This window comes from Lepus europaeus, chromosome 4 (genome assembly GCF_033115175.1).
Source record: "Lepus europaeus isolate LE1 chromosome 4, mLepTim1.pri, whole genome shotgun sequence".
NCBI lineage: Eukaryota > Metazoa > Chordata > Mammalia > Lagomorpha > Leporidae > Lepus > Lepus europaeus.
Window position 1 is genome coordinate 37,674,354 of NC_084830.1, and position 22,810 is coordinate 37,697,163.

Below are 22,810 nucleotides of genomic sequence, written 5' to 3' on the forward strand. Positions count from 1 at the left end.
GGGAACATGCTCTTTTATTAATGATACAGGTGCATTTAAATTTTTTGATCTATTTTACCCATTCTAGTTATTTCTGTACACCAATCTAATTAGAGCATTTATAAACAGTTTAGTTCTAGCTACTGAGAGAAGTTAAAAGCATTTCCTACTTGCATTCTATCAGGCATTGATCTGATACATTAATCTCTATCATCAGAAATCCAAAAGGTTTGATAATTATCTTTAGGTCTTTATACAAGCTTTAGTATATTTTCACCATGGTACCTAAGGCATTTAATGCAAAATGTTCTTCAACTTTTCAACTTAAAATGCATGTCTTGCAACACTACATTAATTTTTGGTTCCTATGTCCTGGTACAAAAGTTGTACCATATTCACTTCATTGTTTACTTATTGATATAGTAAAAAAGAAATCAGGTAATCTACAGAAAAGGTTGTCTTTTTTTACTCATGAATGACAATAGATATACTGGTAGATTTCATTTCCTGAAAGGTCTATGGTACAAATCCACTGCTGCTCACTGAGACTTGCATCGTTATTACAGAGATAAAATAAATATCTGCCTGATAAAAGATACTACTCATACTTTAATTTGTTAATAATTAATGAAACACACATGCTTTTGCTAGAAATGTACTGTTTAAGTCTTAGTCAGTCATTACTTTTATATAAAAAACCAAAAATCATGTACTTCTCTTAGCACTATGACAAAATTTAAATTTAGCAAATGATGATATAAGGGGATTAATTAGTATATAAGATTAAAAAGGATGTTTCAGCAATCCACATAGATTTATATGCACTATCATGATTATTACTAGCATTATTATTATTCTTACTCACACTTGGTCTAGATTTTTCTAGGGAGAAAAAAGTTTGTGTTTCCTTTCTCAAATAAGTAATTATAGGTGCAGAAATCTTTTGGATAATCATTAAGGATGAGTGCATCACTGAGATCACTAGTAGAGAGAGAACCCTAAACACCGCTAGCTGTTAACTTTGTATCTTATCTAAAAATAATACACTCATTGACCTTAATCTTATCACAAACTGTTTCCAGCACCAAGGTCAAATACAATAGTAAATAAATTCAGTATGGCTTGAGCATACCATAAGTATTTATGATATAACTGCAACTGCATCTTGCACTTTTATTTGAAGAGTACATAGTTACAAGTAAAAATTAGTATTTTGAATAATTAATCCTAATTTTAAAATATATTAGTGAAATTTTATAATGACTTAAGACCCAAAAATTTACTTATCTATTAATAGTTAAGTCTTCCCTTCAGAGTTTCCATTCTGTCTTAACACCATAATATAAAATACATATGGCCAAACTCTAAATATGTACTTAAATAAAATTATAGTAGAATTTATCCTCATATGTTTACAGACACTCTCACTTTTACTTTGACCAAACAGAGAACCTACTGGAAGCAATTCAGAATACCTGTGGACTCTAATCTTTCAAAAGCGAAAGTGAAGGGTAATTGTTGGCTATTGAGGCCATTGTGAATCTAGAGAACTCAAATTTTTACATCCATGTAATGCCAAATAAAGAAGTACTAAGAGCACAAGTATGGTGCTGAGCATTTAACAAGGGTCAGCCACTGGCTTGGTTCACAGAATGGAAAGAAGATTAAGCCAGTGCAGGTACGGTTTAATCTCTCTTAGCAAGTATCACAATGCATCCTGCTCATCCTCTTCCCAGTTTGCATTTGTAACAATGGATTACATGAAACTAATATCTGAAAAACAATCATCAATTTTTATATAGAAATACTGATTTTTGCTCTTTCACACACTAAGGGGATTTATGCAAAGAAAAGCAAATGCCACATAGTGAAACCTGCAACTAACTCTGATGCCAACAGGCTCATCACTATTTTTCATCTTTGTAACACACACCCATGATATTCTCTTTCTCTTCAGTCTGCTAATCAGAGCAGTGGTACCTGATAGTGGATGACTGATTAAAGAAATCAAGATTGAACTTACTCCCCAAGGCATACTGGGCCTCAGATCAAAGGGCACACATGTGGCATCCTGAAAATGCAATCCCACTGCTTTCACCTCTCCACTACCTGACACAAGAACCAAAGACAATAATCCTTAAAACCAGTGATATAGTCTCAAAAGAAGGTGAGAAATTTACAGATCTGAACTGACTCCATTTAATAAACTCTTTTTAAAAAGCTTAAAAACCCGATTTTCTATATTCTAATCTCAACGAAAAATAAAGAACAGCCATACTGGATACTAAATGCTTAAAACCAAGATGACCTCTTTTTAGAAGAATGTATGGAATCCCACTTGGAAATTTCCTTTGTCATAAATGAAATGCAGTTTTTCCTAGAATTAAATAGAAATACAGATATTAAATTTTTTAAAAAGCAGAATATTTATTTAAAAACACAATTTTTCTTTAGCTATTTCAGATGTCATTATATCTCCTATAACACAGGGCTAATAGAAAATATTCAAAGAAGGTTTACCTACCATTTCATAAATAAGAGAACACAGAATAATAACAAACTTCATAGTGATTTAGGACCAGATTGTTATTGGCATAATAAGTATTATAAATATCAATGGAAACAATAAAAATGTAATTAATGCTGGTGGAGTTATGAAGCTACTTCACTTTTATCAGTTTGACCATATATTCAACTACATTCCTTATACGCTATTCTTTTTAAAGCTTTATTATGAAACCCAACTCCAACTTAAGCAGCCTCTAGGAGCAGTCACTTTGCAGTGGAATTTGCACTATCCCCATACATTCCAGTAAAGAAAACACTGCTTTGTTACCAACATCGTATTAATATTAACATTCTGGTGATATGGCCAAGAGATCTAATAGTTATATCATGAAAGATTCACTACTTAAAATAAATTTTAAATACTATCACTGTACAATTGATCAACATAGATTTTAAGATGACTCACACTGGCAATATGGTAGGAAATTACTGAGGATCTTCTAAGAAGTATGTACTAGGCTACTTCAAAATGTTCATTAAAAGATGGAATTAGATGATTAGATTATTTTGGTGCAAAATATTTTGAAATCCATGCATAGTTTTTTTCATAATATATATTTTGATGAAATTTTTAAGACCCTTCATATGCATTATTTTGAAACTTTTTTTAAAAACTTTAATCTCTATACTACCATATCGTTGGGTCTTTTTGTTTTTTTGAATATTTATTTATTTATCTGAAAGGCAGAGTTACAGAGAGAGAGAGGTGGGGGGGGGGGGCAGAGACAGATCTTCCATCCACTGGTTCACTCCCCAAATGGCCACAATGACCGAAGCCAGGAGCCAGAAGTTTAATCTGAATCTCCCATGTTGATGAAGAGGCTCAAGTACTTGGGCCACCTTCCGTTGCTTTACCAGGAGCATTAGTTGGAAGTGGTGAAGTCAGGACTCGAACCAGCACTCATGAGGGATACCAGTGCTGCATGCGGCTTTTTTCCAATATGCCTCAGTGCTGGCCAGAAACTTTTTTACACATACCAAAATAAACATCTGTTAATTCCATCTTTTCATGAATATTTTGTAGTATGCTCATACATTATGAAACCTTTGAACTGCTTGATGTAAAATGTGTTCAGCTCAGGTTACAAGGCATTTCAGCAGAAACTGGGATACAATAAAATAAAACGAGTAGATAGTAATTAACTGTATAAAATGGACTTTGTTTTTATTCTTTCTACTCATATCTTTCCTTTCTACTTTAAGAAACTGCATATGAGTTAGTAAAAGATATCTGGAAAACTATCAAGAAAATGCACCTAAAATAGTATACTACCCATTTCTTCGGATACTGTCTAACCAGCTGGAACAAGATGACTTACTTCTTTTGTCAAAGCACTCAGAAGCTAAGGAGATACAAAAATAACACTGAAAAGACTGAGCACTCATCTGTCCCCTACAACTTGAGTGGTATAGAAGATCTGCAGCAATTATTAGCAACATTTTATAATAGCAATATTAGTACTAAACCACTTTATTTCTTTTGTCAAGTGATACTGAAAATTGAAGCTAAAAATCTCTACTTCAGTTAAATTAGTTGAGTCTTGTATAATAAAGATTTATCACACTATCTCAATAGCTTGGGCTCATAGAGAATGTACAATAAAGAGAAATGAAACTAACAGAAAATCAAAAATATCAGAAAACACTTTGAATTTTACTATTTGGATATTTTCCTTAACTTCTCTCACAAACTTTTTTTTCTTCCCACATTTACCACTTTAACTAAATTAAGTATTCCTATAGCAATGCAGATGATCAAGAATTAGAAAACATCATTGTTTTATCCTAAGATTTATATGCTCAAATGCACTATACTTGTTCTAAGATACATAGTAGAGTACTTAAAGTATGTGCATGATAATCTGGCAATTTTTAATATTTTCATGAGCTAAAATAAAGAAATCATCAAAAATGATAGATTTATGACAGGAAAATATTTGTTAAGCTTGTGTCCTTTCATTAAGAGAAGGGCACTGTACTTCATTAGATTGTTTTATTTAGAAGGACTAACAGCATAAATGAAATAAAAATTAAAATATACATTATTTGTTGTCTTAAATTTAATAATTTATTCTTTGTATACATGCACATGCGTGAGTGTATGCCTGCATACATGTAAATATAGGTTTTTTGTGTTTGATTTGCTTAAAGCAAAGTATACATTTTAGTGATGAAATTCAATTATATGTACATTTTCATACAACAGGTAATTCTGCTTGATGAGAATTCAAATCTTTGTACCTACTTCTTAATAGAGTTGTTGACATGTTACAGCACATGCTTAATAAATATAAGTCAAGTTTTCCTTTAAGACTTCTATTATAATATATCTATCATTAAAGACAGGAACAGATTTTAGTCATTTAACTACTAGTAGATATAGAGGAAAAGCTGAAATCATACAAATGATTATTCCATTACTTTGATTTGATCATAATAAAGATAAAAAATAATACACCACCAGGAAGACACACCATGTGATGAGGAAATTTGGTACGGAGACAAGTCCAAATGGGTCTTAGGCAATTTAGACTCTTAGGTCACCAATGGTCAACAGTTTAGATTGCGGCCATTCTAACAAGGTTACTTAACAATTAACTTCATTAACTTCAAGTAAAAGCAAACAGCCATTTTACAAAAAGCTGAAGGTGCTTTACAAATGCAAAGTATGAATACCATAATCCAAACAGACCTGGACCTGTGGAGCTTTTTGAGGAAGGGTTTGTGTTTCGAAATGACATTAAAGGATATGTCACTTTTTTTTCTATCTTTCTTCATATTTTCACATGGATGTTATTTTAACCAAAAGTTCAGAGTCTGAGTTAAACTCACCAGAATAAAAACATAGTTGAAGAGGGAGTTTCTTTGTACCAGTCTGGCCTGGGCAGAATTGAGATCCTTCACCTGTAGGTGGCTAAGATTCCTAGCTAAGTGTTAAGTGTTGTACTATTCACGGAATGCAAGGTCACTGCCTATCATTCTTCCACCTGACAACTACTTTGTTTTAAATTCTTTTTGCCCATATGTTAATTCATAAAATATCAGACCAATAGTTGAATGAATGAAAACAGAAACAAAACTCCAGATGTATCTATAAACCTAAAGATAGTTAAGAGTATATTTACTTGATGCCAACTTTTTTGGCCTCCTTCACTAATTGTTGTCCATATATATTATCATGGTGTGCTATAAAATATTGGTTCTATTTTGCTGGAGCCTTAGCTGTCTTTGTTGTTATTTAATTAATTAATTAATTAAACTTCGGGGACAAGAATCATTTTATTTTAGCTGTCCTGGGAACAGTGGATCAGTTTTTAGATCTCACTTAGAATTCTCTTAACTGTATGAATTATTTTTGAAGTATTTAGTGTGTATTTTTAAGAGTTTATTTATTTATTTGAGAGGTAGAGTTACAGACAGTGAAAGGGAGAGATAGAGAGATAGAGAGAAAGGTCTTCCATGCACTGGTTCACTCCCAAAATAGCTGCAATGGTCAGAGCTGGTTGATCCGAAGCCAGGAGTCAGGAGCTTCTTCCGGGTCTTCCGAGTAGGTGCAGGAGCACCAGTGCTTGGGCCATCCTATCCTGCTTCCCCAGGCCATAGCAGAGAGCTGGATCAGAAGAGAAGCAGCCAGGACTAGAACCAGCACCCATACTGGATGCTGGCCCTGCAGGCAGAAGATTAATCTACTGCATCACATCACCAGCCCCTTATTGTGTATTCTTTTAAATAGGAGCAAAAATAGTAGTTATCCCCTTACAAAAGTCCTAATAAATAACAAAGGTACTTTAGGCTCAAAAACAGCTTAACTGAACCATATGTGGTTCCAAGAGCCTGCCAAAACGTAATCAGTATTATAAACGATAGTTTCATATTTCATCTAGCCAAAAAATAGAAACCTACAGTATGTAAAACGCACTTTTTGTTTGTGTACAGCTCATGATGACAATGACTTGAAAACTCATTATTGGCAGATAGAATGTGAATTTATCTATACTCAAGGATGTTTCTTAAGTTTTCCCTTTTTTTCACCTTTTTTGGTCTTTCTGACCTGGATTGACTAATCACAGATTATGCAGCCAATTTAGACTTAAAACAGCATCTTGAACCTCAGCCTCGGACAGTCACAGAATTTTACCATCAAAATATTTCACAGAAAATCTTCAAGAAGCAGCAGAAGGTCTGGCACCGAACCCTTAGGATTCCATTAAGGGCCTCTGCTGTATTCCATAGCTCCTCTAGTCCAAAAAACGGCACACTCTACTCCCACAGAGTCTCTCCAAAGCCATTTTGAATCCTCTTTTCCCTTATCAGGCTGATACAGAGCTGCATCATCCTTGGAGCCCTCTGACAGGGGCTACAACAATTGGGGGGAAGCGGGGGAGTGATACAACTGCCCATTGTTTCCTTTCGCAAAACCCTGCCACAGGGCGGAGATTAACACCAAAAAATAGATGGCTGCAACCAAAGAGAAACATTTTTCAGAATGCCTCCACTTGATGAATGAAGTAATGGAGCGGACCACGGTTTGACTTTCATCACATGCTCTTCCTCCTTTGCCCCTTCTTCTCCTCCAGTCTCAGCAGAGGCTAGGACTTCTGCACACATCTGTGTCCCTTGAGGAGGTGCCATTTGCATAGCATTTTGAAGGAATTCAGCAAGAATCAAACTGTCTAGGATCCTTGCTGCACACATTCAGATACAGGACAAACTGTTTTTATCCCCTCTGAATTTCTTTAAGGAAGGCAAAGGCTACCTTTTTTTCCTTTACAAACTGAAGGCAACGTGTGTTTGGGCTGTGATGCCTGTCTCAGATGCACACGCAGACATAAGCAAGTGTTCTTAGATGGATGAGCATGCTACATGTGCTTGAGCAGCACTGGCTTTCAGAGGAGAGAAGTTAACGACACATCTGAGATTAGAATCAGAACCCCAGGGAACCCTTGCTGCTCCTGGGATGATGCTGACCATATGCAGGGTGATGAGGAACAAAAATTATTTGTTTGCCTTCTTAATAAAAGATAAAAATTAAGGCATGTGGAATGCCTTTGCTCTTTGAACTCTATCCCCGTGTCTTAATATTTCACAGTGCATCATGACTATCTTGTTCACTCCATTCTGTACTGAGCTCAAAAATGCCACAAATAATGAAATAATTGAGTTAACATTTTAAAATACAAACCTACCTCAAAAGTGAATCATACTGAGTAAATTACTTTTCCAATTGTCTGACATCCCCCATCAAATGCTTTCTGAAAAATAACTCCTTACAAAAAAGAAAACACAAAGAACCCAAGATAATTCAAAAAAGCAGTCTGACCATTTAACCTTTATTTTTCTTCCTAAAAATACATGTATTTTTTTTCCTCTGTTCCTGTGGTGATTGTCTACTTAGATGATAAATGCTGTCAGTACATATCTTGCACTTTCCTAGGCTACAAGTCCTAGAAATGCTCATGTTAGCTAATCAATAAGTATGTGTGTCCAGGTGTGTATAAAACATGTGCGCACATGTGTATAAAGATATATTCACAGGATGACAGTCAAAAGTGCTTTTCAACTATGCTCTGAGAGAGGACAAAAGAAGCTGAGTGTACTGCTTCATGAGCTAAAGGAATCAAAAATCTACCTTCTATTCACAAGCATAATACAAAGTAATCTAGGTTTGTATAACAATCCTATATTTTTCAAAGTGACTAAATGCATATAATTTTATATAATTTTACAAAAACTGTATGATGTAGGGCTGATGTAATAACCCTATTTTATAAATGAGAAAACTGAGAAGCATGTGTGATTACTCAAGATAGCACATCCACTTTGAGTAATAACAGTCGGGACTGGAATCAGGCTATTCTGACCCCATCAAGGGCTCTTTCCCATACTTTCTTTCCCACTTTTGATCTTTACAGTGTGTTAGTATATGTTCCTCAAAATTACTGAAAGAGAAAAAACACTCAGCAAATAAATTGCTTCTGCTTCCCAATCCCCATTAGATTTTATATAAATCATATTTCATATATTATAATGCATCTCTTTCTATCTGCAAAATTAAGATCTAAATAAATTAATCAAGACATTACTGATCACCATCTATGTGGAAAACCATAATTCTCTTCAAAAATAAGAAAATATAACTTATTTTAACAATGTCTTCCTAATTAATCTTTGACTTTAGTCATGAGCATTTATAATATATGATTTCATTTTCCCATTCAAATTAATTGAATTTTCTTTTGTGATCTCTGGCATTGTTCTTTTTATTTAAAAGTTCTTCCTATTCTGCATCAAATAACTATTAGGCAAGCTAACTTTTGTGGTAAACAGCCTCTGAGAGGTGTCCCAGTCATCTAGCACTTTCTGGTTTAAGCCATGTGTAATTCCTTTCACTTCCATGTGGGCTAGACCCAGTGAATTCCAGTTCTGCAATAGTGATGGTCACCACTTTCAGAATAAAGTTGGGCTCCTTCTCTTGCTGCCTCATTTGCTTGCTCAGAGGGATTCCAGCTCCCATGTTAACTAACAGCCTCACAGAGATAGCCACAGGCGAGGGACTGGATCAACAACCATTTGAGTGAACTTGTAAACAGATCCTCCACTAGCTGGGCCTTCAGATGGCACCACAGTACTGACTGTCTTTACTGCTGTTTTGTGAGGACATTATACCAAAGGCATCTACATAAGCTGTGCTTTTATTTCTCAGCTGCAGAAATTGAAAATAAAGAGCATAAGAAAAAAACAAAGCCACATACAAAATCCCATGCTTGACTCTGCTTTCTTGAGTTTTTAAATATAAAGTAGAGGTGGGTGTTTGGCACAGCAGTTAAGACATCACTTGGTGCACCTGCGTTTCATATCAGAGGGTTATGATTGGAGTCCGGGCTCTACTTCAGATCCAGTTTCCTGCTTATCTATACCACGGGAACCAGAGGTGATGGCTGAAGTACCTGAGTGCCTACCACCTAGGTGGGAGATTCAGATTGAGTTCCTGGCTCCTGGCTTTGGCCTATCTTAGCCTGACTCTGCCTGGCTGGTGCAGGCATTTGGGGAGTGAAGCCACAAACAGGCCATTTCTTTCTGTCTGTCTCTGTCTTTTAAAAAAATAAATAATGAATAAAAAGTAATATAAAATATAAAATAGCATAGAAGACACACAAATTATTAGAACAAAACTCAGTTTTGTCAAACTAGGGCAAAATTTTATAGGAAAGATGATGTAAGAGTAAATGATTAATAAAAAGAAAATTTTAAATTCTAAATTTAAATTAACAAGTAAAAGGGATGTTTCCAAAAAAAGGTAATTTCTCAGGGCTGGCACTGTGGCACAGTGGGTTAACGCCCTGGCCTGAAATGCCCGCATCCCATATGGGCGCTGGTTCAAGTCCCAGCTGCTCCTCTTCTGATCCAGCTCTCTGCTATGGCCTGGGAAAGCAGTAGAAGTTGGCCCAAGTCCTTGGGCCCCTGCACCGGCGTGGGAGACCCAGAAGAAACTCCTGGCTGCTGGCTTCGGATCCACACAGCTCCAGCTGTTATGGCCATCTGGGGAGTGAACCAGCAGATGGAAGACCTCTCTCTCTGTCGCTACCTCTCTTTGTAACTCTTTCAAATAAATACAATAAATCTTAAAAAAAAAGATAATTTCTCAAATAACTTCACAAATACACAGCAGCACTTTTTATGTTATTTTACATCATCAACACAGAGCTTTAGAGGAATGGTTTGAATCAAGTCACAAACTTGTCTTACAAGGCAACAAGCATCATCAATGCATACTGAGGGCTGAAGTTAAATAATGATTCTAAGAATTACCTATTAATAAGAACATAATGTACAGAATCCAACATGTTAAGAATGTTTGAGAAACAGTTAATCTCATATAATTTTGATTTTTAAGACCAAACTAAAGGAATACAAAACGGTACCTATGTCCATTCTCTCCATTATTGTTTCCGAGTTACTGAATGTACTAATTATATTGCAGAGCTGAGACTGTTGCTAAATTCTCATAACATAGCAATGATATTTATCATAATCATGCAGATAACAAACAAGTGCACGATGACAAACTATTTTAAAATAGCTGTTGAACGGCAATTTTTTCAAAAAAGTCAGATAGGCAAACATTAGCAGCCATGCCAGAATCATCTACAAATAACAGAACACAATTTTGATCAACTTTTTAAACCACTGCTCCTCAAAGTACTTTTTCATCTTTTTTTTACCTTCTCCTCCAGTAAAAATATCGGTTTATATTCTAAAATTTGCATTATGAAGACAAATGCTTTGGAAACCATTTCCTCACTACTCAAAATGGTGAAGAACTCCCGTGCAGGAGGCAAGGACTTTACAAATCTGACCCTCTCTTCCCTCCCAGGTCTTCCTAATGACTGCTACTGGCAAACAGACAGCAGTTACAGGAGCAGTGAAATCTGCATCAAGAAAATTCCTGTAAAGGATTCTAATGTGTAGAAAAAGACTTGCAGTGTGACAGTTTCCACCAATAGTCAGCTTCATCCTTTTGAGGAAAAGGTAGTGCTAATAACTAGCTTTAACTTCATACACATAGTCTCAGTAGAGCATCTTTGATCACATTATGATGAGATGAACAACTCTTTCTTTGGATGTTAATGAAATTAGCAACAGGACACTAATAATCATATTAATAGCTATGAAAAGATCATCTTCAATTAAAGTTATTGAATTTCTAGAGAAAGGGAGCCATGAATAATCTTAAGCAAAGTAAAAGATGCTTCTTATTTATTGAAACTGGCCCAAGTATAGGTAAATAGTTTAGCATTGTGTCATAACACAAAGGCAAAATGACTTTAAATTTCAGGCACAAGAGAATAAGTTGGGCCCACAAATAAAACTGTCTATATATGGTATATAATTGCGAGTTTGTGTTCCTATCTTTAAATCCCAAATGTAAAGAACCTGGAAATACTTCACCATCAGGACAGAAAGTATTTCCGGTTAGCAGACAAACTACATAGAAAGGTGCATTTTGAAGGTGAGAAATTATCATCAAAAAGGCATAGTTTGTTTTCATTTCAACATTATTTTCCCATATGAAAATCTTATTCCATCGACTGCCAACTTCATTACTATGCCTGCATTATCATACAATCCATCCCTCCATATCAACAAGCAGTTGGTCTCCTTATTTTGTGTCTAGAGGACACAATTGTGAAGAAATTCTTTGGTGTTTAGTTTATTCCTTTCTAATTCATTCTTTAAGGGATGTCATTGATGACTTGAGCCTCCCTACCAGCCTGTTCTCTTTCCCAAAGCACTTCTCCTACACCCATGCATACAGATACAAATTCTAAAAGTCAGATCAACTCATCATCTTCCAAGACTCTGATACATTAAATGTCTTATTTTCATGTCTTCTTTGAGCAGCTTCCCTTTCTACTCAGTTTCCATTAATTCTACACATAGTAGATAGAGTATAAGGGAAGCCTGGATCTTGTCCTCCCTAAGGGACAAATCTACAACCTCCATCAATAATGAATTTTACCAACATTTCCCGAGAGGAACAGGGTACAATTAAAAAGGTTAGAAGTCCCTGCACTACTAGGACCTAAGGGCATCTGTGAATGAAACTGGCTTAAGCCCAATTAGAGGAATCAGTACATTTGTCTTCCGTTGCAACAACCCTGCTCTTACGGTTCCCATCAATTCCGTATAAATCTGACTGATCTTATCCAAGAAGTTAATAGAAAATTGCTCACAGTGGGCGACTGCCACCTCAGTTTCCAAGCAGAGACAGATGGAATTTCCCAGATGGTTTGTCACTGGAAAGTGTGATGCTGGATGAGACTTCACAGAAAGCATGGTAGAGCAGAACACCTTCTTGGCCTTCACCCATGTCATAGCAAGGGATCTAAAACTGATTCTGTTGTAAACAAATCATAATTGCCACAACGGGCTCAACACCTCATTCTCCCTAACTGCCTCAAAGGGCTGCAAATCTTACAAGGAAATAGTCAATATTTATCAAGAAATCATCATGGGTATAACTCCTTACTGGGTAAAAACTGAGGAAAAAAGAACTAGTTTCCTTGCCCTATTGAACCTTCCACTCACATTAGAATAAAATAAACAAATAAGTATATAAATAAATAAAACAAGCAAAATGTATATTTTACTGTGGCCATTGCATTGCTGACGGCAGCAGAGGAAGCAAGACCACAGAAGAAATAGAAACGGTTATGAAATTTCAGGGAGGATGCAAAGGTCTTGCATAAGGAGAGGTGTGTACCATTACTTGATACTGGAGAAAAGTGAAAGGAAATCAGTAAGCTGCTCAACTACTCAGAAGTCATTTTCTGAGCTCTCACTACAAGCAGGACATTGTTCAAGGTGGGAGGGATACAAGGATAAAAGACTGGAAGTATATGGTCTGCTAGGGAGATAGATAAGTGAACTGGAATTGACAATTATGTGATCAGTGTCCTTATTTAAGTACACCAATGGTATCAGGGAAGTACTTCAGACCAAGGTTTCCGTAAAGGTCTGCTTTGGAGATGACCTCAAGCAGAGAGTCTTTAAGTAAGAACTGGAGTTAGCATAATGAGACAGGGCAGCAGGGGAAGCATAGGGCTTTGCAGGAGGATAAAACTGCCTGGCCAAATGCAGAGATGCTGAAAGAGTATCCACTGAGCACTGCGGGTAGCTCAGCTTGACTGAAGCTTCATGAGAGTGGAAAAGGGGATGAGCAGAGGAAGTGAGGATCAGAAAGGCCTTTCTAGGTTACAAGTCATTTTGGATTCTCGCCATACCCTTTAGGATGATTTTAAGCATAGCTGTTAAGTGACAAATATTGTTTTGAGGACTTACTATGATCTGTGTGGAAAAAAAAAAAAAAACAGAAAAGAAGGAAGGTCAAAAGTGCAGAAGGATACAGTGATAATCAAGGGAGAAAAGTAGGAAGTTTCAACTAAAGCAGTGAGAGCAGAACAGAAAGAAATTAAGAAAGCAGAAGTTAACAGTATTTTCTAGGAGTAAAAAGAGAACACTGGAAGATGTTTAAATACAGGGAAAAAGAGATAGTAATGGTTACAGGCAAAAAAGGACAGAGGTGTATATTTGATACTGTATATGTGAACAAGCATTTCAGATTGAGAGAGCGAGGGGCAGATATGCAGAAAAGACATGGGATAACTCAATGAGTGAACTCCCTGCAGAGGAAGGAAAGATGCAGAGCCCTAGGATCAAAGGTGACTGAAGCTGGAAATGATGGAGAAGAATAGAGACCATCTGTAGAAACAATAATAAACTCTCTTTGTGACTGTTTTGTTGAAAGAATTAAGTGGGAAAATCTCACAAAACAGTTGAAATATGCTATTAAAGAAAGGGTAAAAAGCCAAGGTTAGGGATTTTTTTTATTTAAATGTCATTTGTAAATTAGTAGCTGCAGCTTTGCAAGTGGATAAGCTCCCTGAGGCACTGGGAACAGAGGGAGAAGAGAAGAAAGGCCAGAAGTGGTTTGGGAAACATGCACAGTTAAATTAAAAAGAGCCAAGACCCAGAAAGATATGAGAAGCAGGAAAGTATGGTAGTCTGGGGCCCAGATTAAAGTGAATATTAAGAAGGAAGATATCATTCACAATGTCAACATCAATGAGAAGAAATGTAAGACCCAACAGAAAGTCATGCTAAAAGACCCAATGCAAAAATCATGCATCAGCAAAACATAAGTTATACCACAGAGATGGGAAAGAGGGGAGGATATAAACAGGGTCAGTGAGATTGCTCCTGGTAAATAAATTCAATTGGACTAGACTTTTATTTTAAGTAGCATTTCTTGAGTACCTATTATATGCCAGTGGTAGTGCTCCAAAATTGAGTAGTAATGACCAAACACAACTATGTCTTCTAGAATCTTAACAATAATTTAGATATTGCTTTCAAATTCAATTATTATATCTCCCTTCTTACGGTCTTCCCAGAAGCTTACCCTGTGACTGATTCAGATATCAGTAGTTAACTGGGGAAGTATTTCCTAAAACTCCAGCAGGGAGATGTGGAAGGGAGCAGAAAAGGAAAAGAGGGCCATAGAAGTGCACTACTAAGCCAAATGGAGCTCAATCCTAATGGCAAATTCTAGGATAAGGTGCAAGACATATCTTAGATCTTAGCTTAGAACTGAGGAACTTAAGCAGTGATGTTGTCCATCACTGCTTAAGGATTAACACTGGTTACGTGAATTCTCCAGCACCTTTCAGTTTGCCAAGCTTTCTTTTGGTTTGCTCTTGAGGCTGGAAAAACTGATCACAAGTAGAAAAGTCACAGATGTACCCACTAAGCAGCCTTTGAATGTAGATGTAAATGTGGTAGACACATGAGTAGGGGTCTGTTTGCTACAGGATATGTACAGAATGGAACCTGAAGATTCTAATAATGAATGAAATGAAAGATGAATATTGGAAGATGTAGAACTAAAAGTAGAGATATGAAGTCATCTAATAATTCTAAATTATAATGATGTGGTTCAAGATGTTGTAATTCTTTCCTCAATCACATTTTAATCAAGGCTACTATGCTAAAACCATTTTGATGCAATTTAATAGATATATGACTTAATTATTTGATGAATAAAATTTCTATAGGGCCCTTTATATGTATATTTCCTTTTGGTAGAACTAATGTCACAAAGACCCTGTGGGGAAAAATCAAAGTTCTAATTGAACAGAATGAAAGGGGATATTTCTTAATCAAATTCCTTCTGTGGAATTTAACATGTAGTGATGAATTACTAGTATGTAGCAAGTAATCTGGAATTTGATATTTATTTATATTCAATTAAGCATATATATTGCATGATTCTAGCAGTTGGCTAAATCCACTCTAGTTAGTGACTGGAAGTTGGTATAGTCAAAAGCCAAAGAGGGCAAATGCTACTTGAATTCTAGATACCTCATCTTCCAAATAATCATCATTATTTTAAATGTGTTAGGTAGCACTGTGCTATTGTAGATAAGATTTACAAGGGTCTTTATCTTTGAGAAAATATGGGAATAATTGCAAAAGAACAAAACATAAAGAGAAACTTTGAAATGCCTCCAAACAAGATATTAAGCAGAACATTAACATACTTTTAAGCATTTTTTTCTTTGTAAGTATTTTGGTTTTCCAATGAATAAAATTGCAAGGTCCTCAATACCACCAAGCTTTGCCACCATGATAGCTTGTAACCTAAGCCATTTCTCAACCTCGAAGTGGGATGTTGGAAAGACGTCTACACTCACTCACTGGCAAACAATATCGGGGTATAAAGTTGGACCTCAAAAACTGAAACTGAGAAGGTGTCACAGACCTTTGTAACCAGTAATGGCTAATTTTATATGTCAACTTAGAGGATGTTTGGAACAAAATCAGCATTTTAAATCAGTAAACACGGGATAAAGCAAATTGCCCTCCATAATGTGGGTGGGCCTTATTCAATCAATTAAAAAGACTAGCCCCCCCCAAACGGGAGGGAATTCTCCAATAGTCTGCCTTCAGACTTTATCTGCACCAAGTGTTCTCTTGGGTCTAGAGCTTGCCAGCCCCTTTTGTAGATTTTGTACTCAACAACTCCTCTAATTTGCAGAAGACAATTTTTTTGAAAAACTTGTGTTTATACACATGAACATTCTATTGGTTCTATTTCTCTTGGGAGTCCCAACACAGACCCCCTGCCAAATAACCACATTTAGGCATGAAAAATCCCCAAACACCAAGACCTACTGTGTTACTTATTTAATTTGGGGCATCTTCTGAGATTTGAACTTGATTGATTTCAAAGATACATTTCTAAAGATGACTGTCTAGTAACAGTAACTAATATTTTTGAAAACTCAGATATGCTATCTCATTTAACCTTACTCAAAACCCTCTAATTAATATATAATGCCTGTATTAGTATTTCTAAGATTGCAGCAAGGATTCTAGGATCAGACAGAGTTAACTTTGTGCTAATTAGTTAACTTCTCAAAGCAGAAGTTTCCTCCACTGTAACAAAGGTAACTTTCTTCTTTTATGCTTCTATAAGAATTAAATATGATACAAAACATGTGAGCATTTTGACCCATACCAGGCCCAATTAAAGTATTTACTATGCTGCTGCAACTACTATTAGACACATTAGATACCTACCCAGATAGTAAGGTGGGACCAAAGTTCTCTTTGTAATCTGTGTGTGATATATGATTCTAAGAATAACTTTCAACAACTTCATTTGTTTATTGTCCCTAGACAGCCTATATTTCTCAAAAATTTCTATATACATCCAAATGCCAGATCTGGAAAGGTTTCCTACAGAAGGTGGCATATTGCTAACACACTTCAAGATAGAGATTTGAAAGATATAAAAAGGATTTGACATCTGGCATGGTGACTCAATTAATTACTGTGTTGGATTAATTAGTGTGCTGAATCTCCTGAGCCAACACCATGAGGTTGAGCAGAGTAACATCACATTGGTTGGCGAATAAGCAATTTAAGAGTGTGCTAATCCAAATTTTATTCAAGGTTGAGTAAGAAAGGGTTCATGGTGTGTGTGTGTGTGTGTGTGTATTTATAATGAAAATATATCTTCATGATACAACTACATATTAAAGTACTATTCAAAATATAAAGCAGTAATAAAGTTGTAGAAGTCTTTGAATTAATTGCTCAAGTAGGCCAAGTATTGTAAGCAATATCTTCCCCAAAGTAAAAAAAAAATTTTTCTGACTGCATACTTACTCCAGAGATTTTTTTTTTGATAAATTTAGAAGTCACCTAAAGCTATCTCTGATAGTTTTATCATTCTCCAGTCATGCTGCAGATGTTATAGTGAGGAGGTAGTATAGCATAGTCTTTTAAAATTGTAGATTCTGGATCAAAAGTCAGAGCTTTCATTTTATCATATGTAAAATATGTTAAATTTGTTAAATTTGTTAAATATGTTAAACCTAAATTTGTAGGTTTGCTTGGAGGATTAAATGAGCTAATCTATTTCAATTTTCCATACAGTGTCTATAAATGCTTAAGGGTGCAGCATATATTAGCGAATTGTTGTAGAGTGGTGACAGTAGTAACAATAATAATACTAGTAGGTTTCAATGGCATGAAATTGAAGTACATGCTATAAGAGAATGTCATTTAATAAAGAAAATAATTTAAAGTATATTTTAGTGAAGCAGCTAAGTTTTATACTAGATAAAGATGTATATTACGTATATTTAAATAAATAAACCCTAAGACAAAAGAAGCAAACAGGTATTAAGAATTGTTTCTATACACAATCATTAAATACCACTGATTTTTAATATTTCACAGAGTCTTTAAACTCTTCAAGTATTATCAAAAATTCTGGTAACTTCATATCTATAAATTGACTCCTTTAAAGTATTTAACTATAGCATAAACAACTTTAACATGGTATATGAGTATTAACACAAAAAATGGTGACATTTAGGAAATTACTTCAATGAAAAATTAAACTTTCACAACTAGGCTTATTTCACATACATCATAATTTAGCTTCTGGTAAGAATGTCATAAAATTACACTACTATATCTCCACACAGATAATGATATATGGGTTAATCAAATACTGTATTTTTTTTTTGTATAGCAAACAGGAAAATGTCCATCATCTCTAGGATCAACTATAATAGCTACTTCAGTGACAGTATACCTTTGAGGAAATATAAATTACTAAAGTTTTTGTTGGTATCTGATATACAGTGATAAATAAATATCTTGTTGTACTGGATGTTCTTCAAGCACAGCTAGAGCACAAATAGAAAACCCCAGATAAAGTGAGTTTAAAATGGCACTTAACCTCTTATGTTTACACAGGCTCCCTTTTGTGTTTGTTACCACTCATCTACTAGAGAAATAAGTATAATTAATATTTTACTCTGAAAGGAATCAACAGAACAGTCCATCAATGCAATGCAATCAGATTAGACATGTAGTGTTTCTGAGGCCACATATCAAACCCTTTTAGAAGCAGTTGCACTGCACCACTGAAAATAAACTTCCCAGATTATGAAATATCTAGTCTGGATTATACAGTTCACTTGTGTTTGCTCCTTAAATACATGTGCAATTTCCAATCTTACTTGTTTATAGATACATACATAGATTTAGGAAGTAAGAAACGTACTCATAGAGTTTCACATTCTGTTGAAAAGTTTGGTGACACAAATATTTCCTATGTATTCCAATCATTAATTTGAGTTGAACCAATAAACTCTGTGATATTAAATGGCACTGAATAAACAAAGATCTGCATTTATCAATTTTTCTTGTGTAATAAAGCAAAGAAGGAATTTCTTTCACATATTAAACTGAAGAAGGAATGCAATGTGGCTGAACCAAGTGCATTTGTCAAAACACTTGGTAGCTTCTATGTCCCCACAGCATATATCAAATCATTTAACAGCTATGTGACTTCCTATATAAATGACATTTGGAGAGAAAAATTTGCACTAGATGAAAAAAAAAAATAAGTACGCACACACTCACACACAAATTCTGATATCCTAAGGAATATGAAACATTTTTCTTCCCAATTTTATCACTTTGTTCAAGCATTATGACTTAAATAGGAGGATTTTAGCTATTATTTTTATTTTACCCCATGTCATCGACAAAATAGTACCACCAAAAAAAATTCCCATTCTAATCTCTGAATCTTTTTTTTTACTGTTGTTATATTATGTGGCAAATGGAAATTAAGTCAAAAACAAAAGTACAGGTGGTAATCAGCTCAACTAAAAATAGAGAAACTAACTTGGATTACCAAGTGAACGCAATATAAACATAAACATCCTTAAATGTGGAAGAAAGAGGCCAAAAGTCAGAATTAGAATGTGGAAGGGATAAAGGCTACTGCTATTTTTCAAGATGGCAGAGCCATGAGCCACGAGGACTGGGACAGCTCTAAGTAGCTGAGAAGGGAGTAAAACAGGTTCTCACCTAGATCCTCCAAAAGAGAAATGCAATCCTGCAGACACCTCAATTTTAGCCCAGTGAGACCCATTTTGGACTTCCAACCTTCAATGCTACAAGATAATAAATCTTGTTTAAAGCCACAAAGCTTGTGGTGAATGGGTTTAGCAGCAACAGGAAACTAATACACCCAATTATTCTTAGGTGTTTAAATTTTAACTGAAAAGTGATCCCTGTTAAATATAAGAGTGGAAAAATAGAGGGAGGAGATGTACAATTTGGGACATGCTCAATCGGACTTGCCCCAAATGGTGGAGTTAGAAATGTGCCAGGGGATTCCAATACAATCCCATCAAGGTGGCATGTACCAATGCCATCTCACTAGTCCAAGTGATCAATTTCAGGTCACAATTGATCACACTGATAGGTCTAAGAGTCAAAGGGATCACACAAACAAGACTAGTGTCTGCTAATACTAACTGATAGAATCAAAAAGGGAGAGAACGATCCAACATGGGAAGTGGGATATACAGCAGACTCATAGAATGGCAGATGTCCTAAACAACACTCTGGCCTCAGAATCAGCCCTTAAGGCATTCGGATCTGGCTGAAGAGCCCATGAGAGTATTGTAGGCATGGAAAGCCAAGATACCATGGAAAAGAAAAAAAAGAAGAAGACCTAAATGAAAGATCTCTACAAGTGAGATCCCAGTGGAAAGAACAGGGCCATCAAAGAAGGAGGTACCTTTCTCTGAAGGGAAGAGAGAACTTCCACTTTGACTATGACCCTATCGGAATAAGACCAAAGTCAGCGAACTCTAAAGGCTTCCATAGCCTTGGCAACTCATGACTAGAGCCTAGGGAGATTACCGATGCCATAAACAAGAGTGTCAAATTGTTAAGTCAGCAACAGGAGTCACTGTGTACTTACATCCCATGTAGGAACTGTCCTTAATGTGTTGTCTAATGTGCAGTGATGCTATAACTAGTACTGAAACAGTATTTTTACACTTTGTGTTTCTGTGTGGGTGCAAACTGATGAAATCTTTACTAATTATATACTGAATCGATCTTCTGTATATAAAGATAATTGGAAATGAAAAAAAAAAACCGGGTGTTAAATTGGAAATGGCATAGAAAATTAATTAATTTAAAAAAATATTATGTAGGATCTCTGTCTTTAATGTGCTGTACACTGTTATTTAATGCTATAACTAGTACTCCAACAGTATTTTTTTCACTTTGTGTTTCTATATGGGGGCAAACTGTTGAAATCTTTACTTAATATATACTAAACTGATCTTCTGTATATAAAGAGAATTGAAAATGAATCTTGATGTGAATGGAAGGGGAGAGGGAGTGGGAAAGGGGAGGGTTGCGGGTGGGAGGGAAGTTATGCGAGGGGGGAAGCCATTGTAATCCATAAACTGTACTTTGGAAATTTATATTCATTAAATAAAAGTTTAATAAATGAAAAAAAACACACACACACAAAAAAGAAATGAAGTTCGAAACCACTCATCTCCCCTGTATTTTTTCAAACACCTAATTAATACATTTATCTACCTGATTTTACCAAGTTATAGACTTTCTGATCTCAGAACTTTTACAAAACAGCTGGCAATAAAAATTATAAGACTAATCATTCATCCTTGTTCTTAAAGGTACAAACATTATTACCAAGGAATAATTAAGTTGTTTATTTCTTGTTCTTAATGTAAACCTGTAAAGTATGACAATTAATTTGTGTCACTTTAAAAATAAAGGCAATTTTACATATTATTAAATGTGAACAGTGCTAGTCTGGCTAAGCAGATAAAGCAATAACCTTATAAATTACCTTAGTTTCCAACCATTAACTATAAATAACCTGTTTCCCTCTAAATTCTCCATCTATTAACATCAGAGACAATACACTTGGAAAATTTCCAAGTCTTACATTCTATAAAAAAGTGAAAACAAACTGTTATTTTAGTGATTTCATATAGAAGCAAGCAGAGATCATTTCTAGGCGTGGCAAAAGACTGAGTTGACCATCTCAGACCATGAACATACCACTGAATTATTATTCAAGTCCATCTTCCCAGCGAATGGTCCCCAGGTTGTCCCCACTGGAAGTTGCTGCCGACTCTGAATTTTTCTTTCCCCATCTTTCTGAAACACTTCCAGTTCTCCTGCAAACAAGGAAAACAGAAGTTCTTAGAATACTTTCAAATAAATAGCTACCTCTTGTTGTGTGTTTCCTTTAAACACACCCCTTTCTCAGGACTTTAATAGAGAATTAATTAGCTTGTCTGAAAAATAATTGATCTTGTTATCCTGAGAGGAAAATAGAAATGTGTCAGTACAATTATATGCAAATTTAGTCCAATTTCTTTCTTGCACCTTTTCACATGCATTATCTATGGAAGTCAATTTCCTTAGTAAATCTTGAAAAACCAGAAAGGATGCACTTCCTCAAAAAGCACTGATTGTATGTCAGAATGGACAGAAAACACATATTAGAACAATCATTAAAGGTTGAATTCTCATATTTATTCATGATACTAGAACAATATCTAGAACATCTTTGAAAGTACTTTGATAATTTTCTGAAATTATTACTAACTTATTACTTAACTTTTAGATTTTCCAAATAAAAATGTTTAGACAAAATTGTTACTTTTTTTTCCTTTTAGTAGTTTTGATAGGATTCTACATTTCCAAAATGGTTAGGACAAAAACACTGAGGAAATAGCTTAGCACAGTCTTATTCCTATATTTTTTCTTTTTTAAAAAAAAAGGAAAAATAGTCATTATTTATTTATTTTAGAGGCAGAGAGAGACAGAGAGAGATGCCCACAACGGCTTTTAGGACCCAGACAGGATCCAGGAACACATGGGTGGTAGGAGCCCAACTACTTGAGCCATCCTCTGCTATTTCTGAGTCTGCATTAGCAAGGAACTGCAGTTGAATTGGATAGCAAGCTGACGTGGGGTGCAGCCATCTTAACTGATAGGGTAAATGCCCCACATCCTCTTCCCTTCATTTCCTTCACAGTAATATTTAAGTCATTTAAAAGAAACAGAAAGTAAAGACAATGGACACATTAAAGCAGGAAGTCACTGAAGCCTTGCTTAAGAAATAAGTGGGCGTGGTCATCTGGTGTAGTGGTTAAGATGTCACCTGAGACACACACTTCCAATACTGGAGTGACTGGGTTTACAGTCCTGGTATGCTTTTGATGCCAGCACCTTGGGAGATAGCAGGTGATGTCCCAAGTAACTGAGTCCCTAACATGCATGTGGGGTACCTATATTGAGTTCCTGGTCCCTGGCTTTGGCCTGTTGC

At 35.4% G+C, this 22,810-nt stretch overlaps 1 protein-coding gene across 1 annotated transcript in view; it reads right to left on the reverse strand.

Annotated features, from left to right (window-relative positions):
- The window catches only part of ZFPM2 (zinc finger protein, FOG family member 2), a 510,399-nt gene that overhangs the window by 232,458 nt on the left and 255,131 nt on the right, over positions 1-22,810 (reverse strand). The window contains exon 4 of the mRNA XM_062188119.1: positions 21,535-21,653. Within this exon, the coding sequence (XP_062044103.1) occupies positions 21,535-21,653 (119 nt within the window). The remainder of the gene's footprint in view (positions 1-21,534; positions 21,654-22,810) is intronic.